Source organism: Mustela lutreola, chromosome 6 (assembly GCF_030435805.1).
Source record: "Mustela lutreola isolate mMusLut2 chromosome 6, mMusLut2.pri, whole genome shotgun sequence".
Lineage (NCBI taxonomy): Eukaryota > Metazoa > Chordata > Mammalia > Carnivora > Mustelidae > Mustela > Mustela lutreola.
In genome coordinates, this window is record NC_081295.1 from 70,456,928 (window position 1) to 70,473,683 (window position 16,756).

General features: G+C 39.1%; 1 protein-coding gene and 1 long non-coding RNA gene across 3 annotated transcripts in view; one reads left to right on the forward strand and one right to left on the reverse strand.

The window, feature by feature from the left end:
• Positions 1 to 14,637, forward strand: part of LOC131833807 (uncharacterized) — a 54,362-nt gene extending 39,725 nt beyond the window's left edge. For both annotated transcript variants that reach the window (XR_009354640.1, XR_009354641.1), the window contains 2 exons: positions 11,205 to 11,413; positions 13,903 to 14,637. This is a non-coding gene — a long non-coding RNA (uncharacterized LOC131833807). The remainder of the gene's footprint in view (positions 1 to 11,204; positions 11,414 to 13,902) is intronic.
• On the reverse strand, positions 3,605 to 4,370 carry LOC131833805 (ubiquitin-conjugating enzyme E2 C-like). Its single transcript, XM_059177563.1, has one exon. The coding sequence runs from the start codon at positions 4,321 to 4,323 to the stop codon at positions 3,784 to 3,786; it is 540 nt and encodes a 179-aa protein (XP_059033546.1). The 5' UTR covers positions 4,324 to 4,370; the 3' UTR covers positions 3,605 to 3,783.
• Positions 14,638 to 16,756: the final 2,119 nt, after the last annotated feature.

Below are 16,756 nucleotides of genomic sequence, written 5' to 3' on the forward strand. Positions count from 1 at the left end.
TGCTGTTGACAAAATTCTTTCTCAGAGGTATTTGAAAAAGAAGAAGCCAAGTATTGTTCACCTTGATTCTAGCACCAAGGTGTATGACTGGATCAAAACATGGTGATCTCAAGCCTGTTACTTTGGTTTAGATTACTAGGCTCATGAAATGGGGAATTTCTTAGTGTATTTTTTATCCCAAACATACCCCTGATAACTACTTTTTAAAATTTTTAAATAACCCATAGTAATGCTTATAAATAAATCTTCCTCTACCCAAATGCATTATATTAATTAGACCAGAAAGGTTGATTCTGAATTTTTATTTTGTGGTTCCTGTCAGATACCTTTTTACCCATGAAATGTTTCTCCTGTTCCTTCCCAATTTTAAGGAGAAAAGAAAATGACAAAGGGTTTCATTTCTTAGCTTTATCCTGAAGAATCTTTGAGAAGGAAGCAATAGGAAGCTATGCAGTATACACAACCAACACTAGTTTTTGCTGAATGACTTGTTGTCTGTGCTAAGTCAGAAGCCTACAGACAAATAGTGCCTATTTTATGTTTATTTGTTGTTTCTTTTCTCCATCATCCCTACTTCCTCCTTCTTCTTTTTAAGCTTCTCTTTTTAAACTTCCCAGCTTGTACTGGTAAGGCCTCTTCTCACTCAGTACAACACAATGAAGCCTCTGGGACACCTGGGTAGAGGCTCAGTCAGTTAAGTGTCTGCCTTCAGCTCAGGGTCTGGGATTGAGTCCCGCATCTGGCTCCCTGCTCAGCGGGGAGCCTGCTTCTATCCCTCCCCCTGCTACTTTCTCTTTCCCACTCTCTCCTCTGCCAAATAAAATAAATAAATAAATAAATAAATAAAATGAAGTCCTCTGGAGAACAAGTGGTGTGACAGTCCTCTGGCTAGTTAGAACATCAAAACAAGGTCAGAGCTTATGTGGGGCAACGTGCCAACATAAACAGCATCTGGCAGACCTTTTCACTATTCCCTCTGTGACCTCTTTGAACAGTCATGATCCCAAGATTATCTATCTGAAAGGGAATTCTTAGGTGGGCAGGTGGGATTAAGGCTAAACCCAGAGTATCGCAACTAAATATGCAGAGGCAAGGGTTATTCACAGGGCAACACTGATGTGCCGACACCAGCCCACAGAACAAGGCCTGAAGAGTCATATCCCAGACAGGTGCTGGTCAAGACCCTGAGACAAAGGAGAAAGAGAAAAGTGTCCACAGAGATCGCAAGATGAAGTGAGAATGGAGACTCCTTATCAGACTGGACATGGGACACAGGGTCAATGATCCCGTTTGATCCAATATTGGAGCAGGGAGGGCATTGTCAATATTCCTATGGTTGAAAACCCTCCCCCCAAATTGAGAAGGTGGAGAAGTAGAGTTCAGATACAATGGTCAAGCTTATTGTCCAGAATGGCACCTTGTCACTTCTTTCCTCAAAATCTCTAATGTACGCTGGTTACTGATAGAACGAAATCCCGATTACTTAGGTTGGTTTGGGGGTCTCATTTAACCATGTCTCCCTGACCTCACCCCTTTCTACAACCCTGAGAATCACTGACATTCTGGCCACCCTGTTTGCTTGTGTTGTTCTCACAGCCTGGTGAGTCTTTCTATTTCTTCTTCGTCTTGAGAAAAATCTTATCTCTTAGAAAAGAGCCAGCTCCAATATTGTCTCATCCATGATTCTTTGCTCTGAGCCTCCTGGTCAGAATAATGGCTTCCCTACTGGACTGATGCTTTCCATCCAGGGGAGGCCTGGCTTCCCAGCCTTGACCACCCTTCTCTCATCCTTACTCATATGACTTGCCTCGACTCAATCTCAACCGTGATCCCGACCAGGATTAGGGGGGATTTAAAGAATTCCAGCATGGAATATCTAAGACTGATATTGACTCTGGACCCCAATTCCGTTAATTGGCTTTATGTTTGGGTCCTAACACATACTCTCAAATTTATAGCCCAGTTTTGGTGATTGTTCTCTGTGCCTCAGAACTTGTTTACCTGACTAGACTGCAAGATAACAGTGTCTATAATGTGGGCAGTCTCAAGAGTCTCATCAGAGAGCAAGTGGCTGTTCCCTTTCCATGTTGATGACCCTAAGCCTAACAGGGTCATTCTTGTGAGTGGTGACAGATATGCTAGTGCCCTCATAGCTCTGCTTCTCTACTAGCATCTGTGATTATTGGCTATACTGGATTCCCCTTCTTCTGCTCTGTCATAAGGGAAGACCGCAGTGTTATTGGGGGTTGGACCCTGCTGTGGTGAGATATTCTATCTTGATTTATACCTGTAGTTGATGGTTGTGCTTCCCATACTCTACGTTCTGTTTGCCCAACTGGACTTCCCCTTCCCCCTGAAGTTGAATCTGTCCTTTCAGTGTGACTCTATCCCGGTAGACGTGTCTACTTTCAAGTTCCAGCTATTCCCTCTCTGCCCAGTTCAGCCGTGGGTGCTCATGTCCTGAAGGACAAAACAACTATATAGCATCTGTTCTGTTATAGCTTGTGTTTTGTGATTTGTGAATGTGTTTTAATCTGCTCTTTGATGTCACTCAGCTTTATATGCTGCATGGAACCCCACATGGAGCTGGGAGTCTGGAGGCATTCCATGTGTGACATTAGGTGATTTAGGAATCCCATGGCAGCATCCTCCTAGACATTAGCTCTGGCTTCTGTTCCAGTGGCATCCGAGTTGAGTCCCTGGCATGCTGTAATCCTTCAGGGAAGTAGGACATATTTATGGGACTCTGCAGTCTTGCTTGTCTATAGCTCATCAGCCAGATTTGTCTTCCCCAAGAATAGAGTTTGATTATGTCAGTCCCTTGGCATGGAGACATGACATCCTATAACTCAGAGAACAAAGTTCTGAATTCTTGGGGTGACCTGCCTATCCCTTCAGAGGATGCCCCAATTTGCTTGTGCGAGTTATTTCTGATGACTCTTCTATTAGTCCCTAGTAACAGAGATAAACTGAGTAGCTGGATCGTCTGCTCATACACTTCATAGTTTCCCACTTTTGTACTTCTGTGTCTATTGTTGTAGCTCCACACTCTTGCACCAAGAAAATCCCACTTATCCTTCAAGGTCCATTGCAAACTCTCTGAAGATTTTCCTAATCGCTGCAACTAGAGATGATCTAATTCTCCATTAAACTTGATAATTTTCTCATTGGATTTTTTTCTTTTCTTTTCTTTTCTTTTTTTTTTTTTGCATTCAGTCTTGAATTTCAGTTATTTGTGTGCTTTGTGTATTATGTTTGTATTATGTATGTGTTATTTAAAATTTTTTTTTATTATTCACTTGACAGAGATCGTAAGTAGGCAGAGAGGCAGACAGAGAGAGAAGGGGAAGCAGGCTCCCCGCTGAGCAGAGAGCCCAACTTGGGGCTCGATCCCAGGACCCTGAGATCATAACCTGAGCTGAAGGCAGAGCCTTCAACCCACTCAGCCACTCAGGTGCCCCTGTGTGTGTTATTTTAGATGAAGAGTTCCCTGAAGGTCAGGATGGTCATCTACTCTGTTCTTAACTCTTATCCTTGGCACCTATGATGGACATTCAATAATTATTTACTATTTTTATTTTATTTATTTATTTATTTAAAAATTCAATGTATTTATTTAATATATTCATCACAAGGGCTCAACCAGAGACTTAATTTAAAAAACAGAAACAAAACAAAAATGACACCACAGCTGAAGATACACAGTCCTAGATAGAAATGAAGAAAAAGACAGACTGTCTAAGGAGAAAATAAAAAGACAACACAAGGAGAGAGGCTGGACAGTCAGGGATCTTGGCTGGAGACCTGCTTTGAGTAGGTTTCTTGTAGGTACTTCTTAAAGGCTGTGGGGTTTTTCCAGAGCTCGGCAGCGTGTGTGTTCAAAGGACTATCAATGTTTGGTTCTCCTAGCAGGCTCTGGATGGACAGCAGGATGGTCCTGAGGTCATACAGGGCTGACCACTTGTCCTTCAGGATGTCCAGGCAGATGTTCCCCTGGGTGTCCACGTTGGGGTGGTAGCAGGGTGTGAGGAATTTCACTGTGGGCGCATTGTAGGGGTAGCCAGTGGGGAACTCCAAGGAGAGCTTATACCGCAGGTCTTCATACACTGTGCCAGCTGCTCCGTGGATGGTCCCCACCCATTTGAAAAGGTTGTCTGATTCAGGGAAGGCAGAAATTCCTTTGTCACCGGACATCATGAGGGTCATCAGCTCCTGCTGTAGCCTCTTGCCCACGGGTCCACGGGCGGCGCCCCCGCTGGGCTCAGCTCCTTTGCGGGCGGCGGCGATGCTGGCCGCAGCTGGGTCGCGGTTCTGGGAGGCCATCCGGGCGGTGCGAGGAGGGAGACAGGAACTCGGAGAGCACGACTGCAACTGCCCTATTTTTATTTTTGTTTATTTATTTATTTAGCTATTTTTATTTTTATAAAGCCACAAAATATGACCAGTTTCTCAGGGTAGTGTCCCTGTGGAGAGTTTTGCTGTCTAGTCCAACCTGCATACTGGATTTTAAAATAGTGATATTTTAAATTTATCCTGCATTATAAGGCTTGAGATGAGGATACAATAAAATTTGAAAACTTGTTATTTTTGCCTAAATCTTTCCCTCAAACACATCACCTTATTTATTCTAAACCTTCTCTGAGTCTGTAAAAGAGAGGATGACTTAGAAAATATTTGAATACTTAGAGAAAAATCTTGTCTTTCTATTGGAAATATTTGCATCCTATTATAACTTTATAGTGTTTTCCTGTGAGTTTTTAAAGTAACTTTTAAAGTAACTTTCACATGATGCTCCTTAGTTTTAATGGAAATGTTATTAAATTGGAGTAGTAACTAATCCATGATAAAGAATTCTTTTGGGATTATAGCATACATCCTTAACTGTCACATTGTAATTTGAATAAACATATCACTTTTCATATGGTGTAACAATCTCCCAATAGTGTAATTGCATTAACACTTTTTTCACCTTTTGTATTGTTTTCATATTTTCAACTTCTCAATATGAAATAAATCACAATACAGTACTGTCACTTTTGTTTTGAACTATGAATTGACATTTAAAGAATATAAGAAAAGAAGTACAAAAATCAATTATTTTTTTTTTTTTTAAAGATATTACTTGTTTGACAGAGAGATCACAAGTAGGCAGAGAGGCCTGTTGGCGGTGGGGAGGGAGCAGGCTCTCCACTGAGCAGAGAGCCTGATTCGGGGCTGGAGCACAGGACCCTGGAATCATGAGCTGAGCCCAAGGCAGAGGCTTTAACCCACTAAGCCACCCAGCCGTCCTCAATCTATTATTTTTTAAAGAGAGCTTCCATTGCCAATGCTCTTCCTTCCTAGCAGTAGATCCAAACTGTATCATCTCTTGTTTTCCTTCAGCCAGAGGAATGGTCAGGGTCATTTCCTATGAGAGAGGTCTGCTGACAACACATTCTATCAGCTTTTTATTTGAAGGTAAGTTATTTCACCTGCACTTCAGAAGATGTTTTTACCAGATATGGAATGCTTGATTGAGAGGTTTTTTTTTTTCTTTCAACATTTTAAAGATGTGGTTCCATTGTCTTCTGGATTCTACTTTTTTCTGATGGAGAAGGAAACCATAAGTATTGTTGTTATCTTTATGGGATGAATTTTTTTAAACCATGGTTGCTTTTAAGATTTTCTTTCCATCTTTTGTTTTTAGAAGCTTACTTATGATCTTATCAGATGGGATTTTATTTGTTTTTATCCTGCTTGGCTTTCACTGAGTGTCCTAGATTCATGGGTTGCTGATTTCGATCAAATTTAGAAAATTTTTGTCCTTATTTCTTCAAATATAATTTTCTGCCTGATTCTTTCTCTCCTTTCCTTTTGGAACTCCCATTACATGCATATTAGACTGCTTGATATCATTTGACAGGCAATTCAGGTTCCTTTTATTTTTAAAAATTCTTTTCTTTTCCTGTGCCTCAGTTTGGGTGACTTCTATCTTCAAAGTCACTAATGCTTTCTCTTGGTATGGCCAAATATCTTTTAATGCCATCAAATGAATGTTTTATTCCAAATATTGTACTTTTTATTTCTAATATTTCCATTTAGTTCTTTTCCTTCTCAAATTTTTACAAATGCCATATATCTCCTAAAATTCCCTACCTCACCTCTCCTACTAATCTTTTCCTATAGGTGCTTTAAATATTTTAGCTATTTCAAAACCTCTTTATGCTAATTTGAACATCTATACCATCTATTAGCCTGTTTCTATCAACTAAAATTTTTCTCTTGATTATGAGCTACATTTAGTGATTTTTAATTACATAGTTGGTGTTGTGATAGTCCATTATGTACAACCTGAATTGTGTTATTTTTTTCTGAAGAGTGTGTGATTTTTGTTCTAACAAGTAGTTGTATTATTGGAAAATCCCCTTGAGCTGTGAAATCTTGGTTTTAGCCTTTCTTAAGTGTAGGTTTATTTTAGTTTTGTCATTAGTCCCAAGGAAAATTTCTTAGTCTGAGGAAAAAGACTTTTTTTCAGGGTCTATTTAGTAGCTTAATTGAAGTATAATTTACATACCAAAAAATTCACCTATAATAAGTGCATAATTCAGTGATTTTTTGCAAATTAATAGGGCTGTACAATTACCACAAGCCAATTTTTAAAAATTGTGATAAAATATGCATAACATAAAAGTTGCAATTTTGGCCATTTTTAAGTGTATAGTTCAGTGGCATTAAGTACATTCACATTCACATTGTTGGGCAATTATTTCTACGATCTATCTCTGGAACCCCTTTATATTTTGCAAAACTGAAATTCTATGCCTGCCAAACAACAATTCTCCATTTCTCTCTCCTCCCAGGCCCGGAAAACCATCATTTTGCTTTTTGTCTCTGTGAATTTGATGACTCTAGGTACCTCATATAAGTGGAATCATACAGTATTTGTCCTTTTGTGACTGGCTTATTTCACTTAAAATAATGTCCTCAAGGCTCTTCTATGTTGTAGAACATGTCAGAATTTCCTTCCTTTTAAAAGAGGATAATCCATATATATATACACACACACATATATATGTATATATATATACATATATATATACACACACACATATATATGACATTTTGTTCATCCATATATATATGAATAATTCATATATATGACATTTTGTTTATCCACCTTCCAGTTTTAGAACATTTCCATCATTTCAAAAAACTGCCTTGTGCCTTGTGTCACTACCCTCAGTCCTAGGCAACCACTGATCTGTTTTTTGTCTCTATAAATTTATTTTCTCTAACCATGCAATAAATGAATCATACAGTATGTAGCCCTTTGCATCTGGCTTCTTTCATTTAGCATATTTTGGAGGTTGAGAGTAAGTCTTTACTCCTAATGCATGTCCCTTGTGCAGTTTTTTTTTTTTTTTAAGATTTTTTATTTATTTATTTGTCAGGGATAGAGGAAGAGAGAGAGCGAGCGAGCACAGGCAGAGAGGCCTGGAGAGGCAGAGGGAGAAGCAGGCTCCCCGCCGAGCAAGGAGCCCGATGCGGGACTTGATCCCAGGACGCTGGGATCATGACCCGAGCCAAAGGCAGCCGCTTAACCAACTGAGCCACCCAGGCGTCCCTCCCTTGTGCAGTTTTAATGGAAGCCTGGGACATTCACCAAATGCTTCTAATTGGGTGGGTCTTGAAGTCTAAACTCTGTGTTCTTTATGGTGAGTGGCCACTGAAACCAATGCACAGGTCTTTCAGCTTTTCCAGCTATCACTTTCCTTCTGAGTTTCTTAGAATCTTATCCTGCATAAATACAGTTCAGAGGTTAACCAAGAATTTGAGGGACGTTAATACACAGATTTTGGGGCTCCTATTACTCTGATTCCTCCTTTTTGAGATTTGTTCTCTCAATTTCCAGCTACCGTGGTAGTCCAGGCTACTTAGGCTACTAAGATTAGGGATTTCTATTGGAGATCATCCTCCATGCCCTGGATTGAAGTGTGTCCCCCACTGCCATCCAGGGAAAAACTGAATAATGTGGGTCTTACCCCTGTCTTTGCTTCTTTTAAGTGTTGAATAACTTCTCAATTCTTCTTCCTTTTGGACTTTCTCTAGTGACCTGAACAGGTGATCTTTACATTTTGTCTAGAATATATAATTGTAGTTAGTAGGACAGTTAGTCTGAAAACAAGATATTTCACCACTACCAGAACCACTTTATGACAAGATTTCATTTGTGTGAAAAATAAGAACTAGGAGATTCAAAACCATTAATTAAGATATCATCAGTTCAGAATTTGTGATAATTCAGGCAGAACTTTAGCCATAATTTCTTGAAGGAAATGAATATTATAAATAAGATCACAAGAATAGTTTCTAAACTACCCACAGGGATGAAATCCTATATCCTTCTGGACAGGACACCTCTGAGTCATGGAGTTTAGCAAAACATCCAGACAGGACTGGGTGACCTTAAGTTCTATGAGAGATGTCATGAATCAGTTTCTGATGGAACACATTTAAGAGCAAACTAGTGCATCAGTGGGTGTCCTTTGTACATGGGAAGAAGAGGCTGGAGTTTAATTGAGCCTCAGAACTTAGCTGTTTTAGGTTTCCACTGCCTCCTCCTTGGTCTAATAGGACGGCCAGTTTCTCACATGTGTCATCTAGTTCATGCTTAACTGCTCAAGTGACAGCATGCAAGCAGAGTTTCTGATGATCTCCTGGTGAACATGACCCATTGGCCGTGGACAGTTGTCACTTAGGCAGAATTTGTGCCCCTGGTGAGAAGGCACAGATAAATGCTGCTCTGATTATCCAGTTGAAGATCCTTTATTATACCCTAAATGGCCATCTAATTTAGTTGTGTCAGAAGAGGACCAAAAAATAGAATATCTTTGAAGGATCAAAATAATTCTGACCCGTGAACTTACTCACAGACCCATGAATTTACTCACCAAATAAGGTCTTACTGGAAATGGATATACCAATATATTCACAGAGGTTACTTCTTGGTATTTGGTCTATGGATGATTTTTATTCCCTTATTTGTACCTTCTGAACTTTCTGTATTCTCAAAAATAATAAAAATTACTTTGGACTCAGATTTTTACAAAATGAGGGATATGGTAGCCTGGCTCTAAATGTCCTACTTTCGGCCAAGACCCCAAAGCCTGCTTGAGAAAGCCATAACCCATCCCGCATGCCTAAGACCATCCAAAAATTCAAACAGACCCAGAATTGCAATTTTCCTCTGAAACCTGTCCAGCTACTCAGTTTCTTATAAATATCAAGAACCAAATATATATATATGTATGTATGTATGTATGTATATTTATATATTTATTATACATATATGTATTATTATATATATACATATATATGTATATACATATATATAGAGAAAGATATATATATATATATATATATATATATATATATGAAGCATGAAAGAATAAATGAATGGATGAATAACCTACTTGGTCAGAAGTTTTTCAACTGCAAATTTCTGAAAACTGAATATAAATGGGACACTAGTAACTACTGTACCTGGAAGGATAAGGATCAAGCTGTACTTGGGTGTATTTTTCCTTAGCTTAGCCACCCATGAACTGGCTTCCAATTCTCTCTATTTCCTCTACAGATATATGCCCCACAAATGTGATGTTAGTCAGCTCTGGGGTTACATTCTTGGAGATTCTAATTCAAACTAAAAGAAGTACTTTGTTTCCCCTCCAATCTGGGAATTCCAGGTACTTGCCCAATAGGACCACCGTGAGTCCTATCCCACCCTTGTGGTCCGCCCCTCCAGACACCACAGAACTGGGACGAATCCCTCAGAGGAAGGGAGCGGGAGGCACAAATACCAGGAGAAGTAAGGAGGGGGACAGACTGGGCAGACAAAGCCAGCACATCCTCTAGAGAAGAATTATTAATAATGAAAATGGCCACAGTGTTTGTAACTGTGACTTATCATAGGCAGGTATCACCTGAGCCCTTCACACCATTTATCTCAAAGCCATCCCATATCCCTGCAGGTGCTAAGGATCAGAGCCATTAAGTGACCCAGCCAAGAACAAAGTAAATGATGGACAACCAAGAGGCAAACACTTAATGGACTCTAATGGAGAGAGTACAAATGCATTGAGGTGATTTAAACTTAGACCTGCCTGCTGATAGCATGCCTGACTGTTTTTTGCTTTTTCAAAAAAGGGAAGAAAGTCATCCCTGAATAAAATTTAGGAGTCTGTTGCTGACGTACATTTTAATTTATAAATTTATGTTTTCATTGTGACTCTGGCAGGGAAATATTCTAGTTTTTCATATGACTTTATTCTTTTTAAGTTAAGGTGATTCATTAATCATATAACTGAACAACTTGGTCTTTATGGTTTTAAAAAATATAAGTTAAGTGTTTTTATTCAAGCAAATACAGAAATTAAGAAAAATCACTAAACCAGGCACGTGCCCTCCTTTGGGGTTTGGGAGATGTTGATGATATATGACTTTCATTTTAAAAATATATGCTTATACTAATCCACTCATAGAAAGGCAGTGTACCCAGTGGTTCAGAACATGGGGTCTGGGGCCAGATCTAGGTTGGAATCCAGAATCCTAATCCTGTTTTACCAGCTGTGTGAGCTTGGAAAGATTATCTAACCATTCATTGTCTTGCTCTCCTCCTATGTGGAATGGAGATAAGAATGCGACCTTTGTTGTAGGGCTGCTGTGTGGATTACAATGCTTGCTTCCATCCATTAAAGATGTTGGCTAAATAGATTACCATCTATTTATTTATTTTATTAGTGCCCTGATTGCATTTGTATAGGGGCTTTTTGTGGGCTCTTCATTATTGTTATACTCCTGGGTTTTTTGTTTGTTTGTTTTAGAGAGAGAGAGGACGGGTGTGAAGGGCAGAGGGTAAGGGAAGGAATCTTAATTTGGTTCCACGCCCAGTGCAGAGCCCCATGTGGGCTTGATCCCACCACCCTGAGATCATGACCTGAGCTAAAATCAAGAGTCAGGTGCTCAACTGACTGAGCTACCCAGGCGCCCCTGGTTTTTATCACAGATCCACATAAAAGAGGAAATAGGGGTGCCCCCCTCATTAGAGAGGCTGCATTTATTCCTTGATTCACAGTGGTGTCAGGGAATCATCTCATGGGTCTGGGCTGCTGAAGAAGTGAGTGTCCTTACAAACATCACCCATCTCACTCGATTGTATTCCACAGGGCTGAACTCTGCAGTCAAGACTGGTCATCAGCGAGAAGATGAAAATATGCCTTATGGTAAGGATACTGCCAGTCTCAAGAGTGAGGGAAAGGAAGAGGCGGAGTCTTCGGGCCAGAGCTTGTACTGCATCTGAGAAATGAGAAATGAGTTGGCAACTGGGGAACGAGCTCTCTTCCATCAAGAACGCCAGTTGCCAAAGTAAAATAAGGTAAGAGGAACCCTTACACTGACGATATGTTTCGAAGCTGGCAGATTGAATTTAAAGGACTTATTTAAGTTAATCACGTGAGAATATTGAAGTCTAAATCATGAAAACTGACTATTCATTTGCAGTCATGTTTGCGTGTCAGTTACTTACTGAGAAGATAAAGGTCAGTTCTTTCTTCAGCGTTGGCTGAAAGTCGGTTGAGATCAGAGACTCAGGAGGAAATGAATAGAAGTAATGAAGCAAGACATACTTCTTCCCACATGCCAGCAGCTTTCTCAGGTTGCCAGTTGTGAGTAATGTGAAGCATATGCAAGCAGGCAGTTAACTCTATCAAGATGAGCCTAGCCCCAGAGGGAGTGGTGGTGAAGTTGAAACTCCCACCAGTGAGCTGTTCTCTTGTTCCAACATGTATTTAGGTATCACGTTTACCCTTCCCGCGGTCATAATTTTAATGGGTTTTGATTTCCTCATGTTCCCAAAACCTTGAGGGGGAAATATGATCATCCTGAATGGACTACTTACTTTTACCTATAAACTTGTGCTTTATTGGCTTAAAAAAAATGATGAACAACAACAAAAAAAGCCCAGAAGAGAAAAATTTGCATTCTGAAAAAGAAAAAAAAAAATTGAACACATCTTTTGCTTTGAAATTTTTTCCCCTTGAGTTGAATACCCATGCTTCATAAATATTCACTCAAGTCTGTTTTGACAATCAGCCTATATGAAGAAGATTCTAAAACACAACCTGGAAGTTTTAAATTTCTTCCTCTTCCTCTTCTTCTTCTTCAGATTTATTTATTTCTAAGAGAGAGATAGAGCTTGAGCAGGAGGGATGGAGAGAGAGAGAATGTTAAGCAGATTCCATGCTGAGCATGGAGCCCAATGCCGGACTCCATCTCTTGACCCTGAGCTGAAACCAATAGTCAGTGGCTTAATCGACTGCACCACCCAGGTGCCCCCTGGAAGTTTTAAATATCTTCTATGAATGAAAAGGCTTCACTGTTCTCAGAGCACCCACAAATACACCTTTGAATTTTTTCACTTTTCTTTTTCTTTAACCTAGTCTGAGCCCTACCTCTTTCCCACACCCAAGAAATAAGAGTTCATTCAACATTCCAAATGCTCATGGCAATGAACTGGGGATTTCGATGGAGGGCAAATGAAGGAAGGGAAAACTCTTTTGCTCGTGGAGTTCACATTCTAAGATTGCAAAAGCTTAGTTTCTGAAAGAAACCACTGCTCAGGGTATTAGTCAAAAGAATTTTGGAAGATTCTTGGGAAGGGTCAGTATAACAGGGTTCTATGAAAATATTCCAATGATTGAATTTTAGGTTTAAAAAGCTATAAATATCAGGGTAGACCATGTACACATTTTTAAAAAACTTATCATTGATTTTTTTCTCCTCTATCCCATTTCTTCCAAACATGAATAATCTTGACTTAGGCTTCTGATGGGTTAAAAATATATTCTGACTAACATTAAGGCCTGCATTCCACCACAGTGCTCTTATATGAATAATGCCACCCCATCCCAAATTGAAGCATGGGAAATTTGCAATTCCCTCAGAGGATTGTAAATGAGCCCATTGTCAAGCTGCCAAAGTAAATTAACTGGATTTAAAATTTTCCATAATATCTATCAGAAATTCCAATGACTAGTAATTAAAGCAGTCCTTGCTCTCTTGTGACTCATGCGGTGTGACAAAACAGTCCTAATGTGTCACCTCTCTGCTTCTGCCTGTTTGATTATGTTGAGTTGGGCACCAGGTGGCTTATCCTGTAGAGCGTCTTACAGTCTATTAAATTCTAAATGTGAAATAAAAATAAAACTCAATAAATATTTTACGGTATGTGTGAGTATATATTCCTCGAAGCCACCCCGGACCCTTAAGTTTTATACAAACAGCGTTTTCTATAATAAAATAGTTTGTTATCATTATAGAAAAAAATTTAAAATACATAAGAGGGAAAAAGTACCCTCCATCCATTGCCCAGAGATAATCACTTCTAATATTATTTTTGTGTATTTAGGCCCTGAAATTTTGCTGTATATTCAGAAATAAATGTGATCATATGACCTATAAATTACACAAATGGATTTTAAATCATCTTTTTAAAAAGTGATATGGTAACATTACAGAATATTTGGAAAATAGAGAAAAAGATATAAGTAACTAGAATCCAACCCAGCGATAACCACTATTAATATTTTGCTTTTAATTATAATCTTTTTCTCTTTGCATATTCTTATATATTTAAAGGTACACAATAGTGATTTTTTGGTATAATGAGCAGAAAAATACTTCAAATAATTTTGATGGATGATAAGATGTAGAGTGGCAAATGAGGGATAATAAATTTACTTATCTTTCATAGAAAAACATCAACAATTCAGATCATTAAAAATGAATTTTAAAGAAATAAAAAAAATAAGTTTTCAGGTTACTTGGCTAAGAAACTGGTACCTACCCCCCCCCCTTTTTTTCCAGGAAACTGATTTTGTTTGTTGAAGGCAGAGGAGACAAGACAATTCTGATTTGGGGGCTTCTCCCTGTCCAGCGTTTAGCCACTGTTAGCAAGAACTGGAACCTGACTTCCACAGGTAGTCTTTTAAATGTTTTAAATGGTCATCAACCACAGCAAGTGAAGGATTCCAGCTGAACTCAGGGTTGAACAATGTGGCTCAAGAAGCACCTTTTCTGGAATTATGGAAAGCCACAAACAAACCCAGAAGTAGAAGAGAAATATTTGAGAAGGTCTAACTCTATAAATACTTCTTGTCAGGCTGGCGAATGCTTCTGACAACATATATTCAATTGCATTTCTAAGACTGGAACTCAAACTACATAAGTTAAGTCTCAAGAGCCCTTTCATATAGTCGGACTATTATGGAGTTTTGAAATTTTTGATTCATCTTGGAGTATTCTATTGAGTATTTTTTTCCCAAGAGAAGTACACGTGTAGACTTTTGGGGCATTTTAGTATTGGAGAATGTCTTTGTGGATGTTCCTCAGTCATAATCCTGTCCTTATAAACTCCATAGCCATTTCTCTAATGTGTTTTGCCAATTGGGGTTGCTAGGGAGACATCTTAATTCAGCATTTTTGGGGGTGTATTTGTAAACAATTGGTAATTACTACTTCATCTGTTGTCCATATTTTTTCCTCCTTATTTTTCAATCTCGGTCCATTAAACTCACATTTTGATTCTGATATTGAAAATAAAGGACTGGCTTGCCTTTCAATCCCTAAGCATTCATTAAGGATTTGTAGACAAAAAGATTATATGTGCAATAAGATACTATGTTATGCATATATCTATATAAGACATATCGGTTCTCATGTCCAGATAGAATAGTCTCACCACCAACAGTGTGGGAGGGTTCCCCTTTCTCCACATCCTCACCAGCATCTGTCATTTCCTGACTTGTTGATTTTAGCCATTCTGACTGGTGTGAGGTGATATCTCATTGTGGTTTTGATTTGTATTTCCCTGATGCCGAGAGATATGGAATGCAAGCTGGTGCAACCACTCTGGAAAACAGCATGGAGGTTCCTCAAAATGTTGAAAATAGAACTGCCCTATGACCCAGCAATTGCACTACTGGGTATTTACCCTAAAGATACAAACATAGTGATCCGAAGGGGCATGTGCACCCGAATGTTTATAGCAACAATGTCCACAATAGCCAAACTATGGAAAGAACCTAGATGTCCATCAACAGATGAATGGATCAAGAAGATGTGGTATATATACACAATGGAATACTATGCAGCCATCAAAAGAAATGAAATCTTGCCATTTGTGACAACATGGATGGAGCTAGAGCATATCATGCTTAGCGAAATAAGTCAAGCAGAGAAAGACAACTATCATATGATCTCCCTGATATGAGGAAGTGGTAATGCAACATGGGGGCTTAAGTGGGTAGGAGAAGAATCAATGAAACAAGATGGGATTGGGAGGGAGACAAACCATAAGTGACTCTTAATCTCACAAAACAAATTGAGGGTTGCTGGGGGGAGGGGGGTTGGGAGAAGGGGGGTGGGGTTATGGACATTGGGGAGGGTATGTGCTTTGGTGAGTGCTGTGAAGTGTGTAAACCCTGTGATTCACAGACCTGTACCCCTGGGAATAAAAATATATGTTTATAAAAAATAAAAAATTAAAAAAAAAAAGAATAGTCTCACCAACCATCAACTGAATAGCTTCAATAGGCTGTTTCAAAGACAGGCATCACTTATGCTGGTGGCCTCTAGCTGGGGTGGGTCTTCGGGGTCATGGTGAGACAAAAGTTTAAGGATTAGTCTTTGTGACTGGATGTTTCCTCTATTTATTGATAGAATTAATACCAAGATTGAGAGAAGTATTTTGCAGAAAAGTCCTGACTAGTCAGAGTAGGAGAAACATGTGGCTTGGAATCTATTACTGTCCAAAAGGAATTCTTGAACATCATAAGTAAAGCAACAGCTGAGTGTGTGGGGTGAACACTGGGGACCACAGAAAACTTGGTCTAGTTACACGGTGGTAAGTGAGTTTTCTACTCAGGTCATAACACCATCACTTAATTGATTTAGCTTGTATCTCAGTAAACTCCCTGCATCTTCATATTGAAGTTATTTTATCAATTTTTAAAAAAATTTTTTTACTTGTGCCTTACTGCTTTTCATATAGCAGTTTTCTTCTCAGAAACACAAATATGATCCTTAAGAAATAACTTATTTTTAGGTTCTGAGTAAGTATTATCCTCTAATTGAAAAAAAAAATCTCTTTCTCCCTGTCCTTTGCAATCTGGGAGAGCTCATGTTGGTTTTCTGTATCACCAGCTCACTTTTCTGATGTGTTCATTCTGCTTTTTACTGCCAGAAAGGCATCTTTCAGTTCTGTCTCAGGCAGCTAAACCAAAATATCACAGATCTGGTGGCTTATAAATAACAGAAATTTATTGCTCATGGTTCTGGAGGTGGTTAATTCTGAGATCAGGTGCCGGCATGATCAGATGAGAGCCTCTTTCTGGGTCACAGGCTTCTTCTGTGTCCTTACAGGGCAGAAGAAGCAAGGGAGCTCTATGAGATGTCCTATAAGGGCACTAAACCCATCCATAAGGGTCCCATCCTTATGACCTGAACACCCTCCAAAAGCCCCATCTCCTAAGACCACCTTTGGAGGTTAGGATTTCAACACAGGAATTTTGGGTGGACACAAACATTCAGACAGTAGAAGTTCTATTGTACTTTTGTTTCCTTGTAGGCCTTTATTATCTTAGCCAACTCCTTTTTCATTTACTTCTGATTTTCTTTTAATCTCAACTGGTTTTCTATGATTTTTGGCTCTTTTTCAGTG

Coding starts and splice junctions, on each gene's coding strand:
- LOC131833805 (XM_059177563.1), bottom strand. CDS start 4,323: ATGGCCTCCCAGAACCGCGACCCAGCTGCGGCCAGCATCGCCGCCGCC.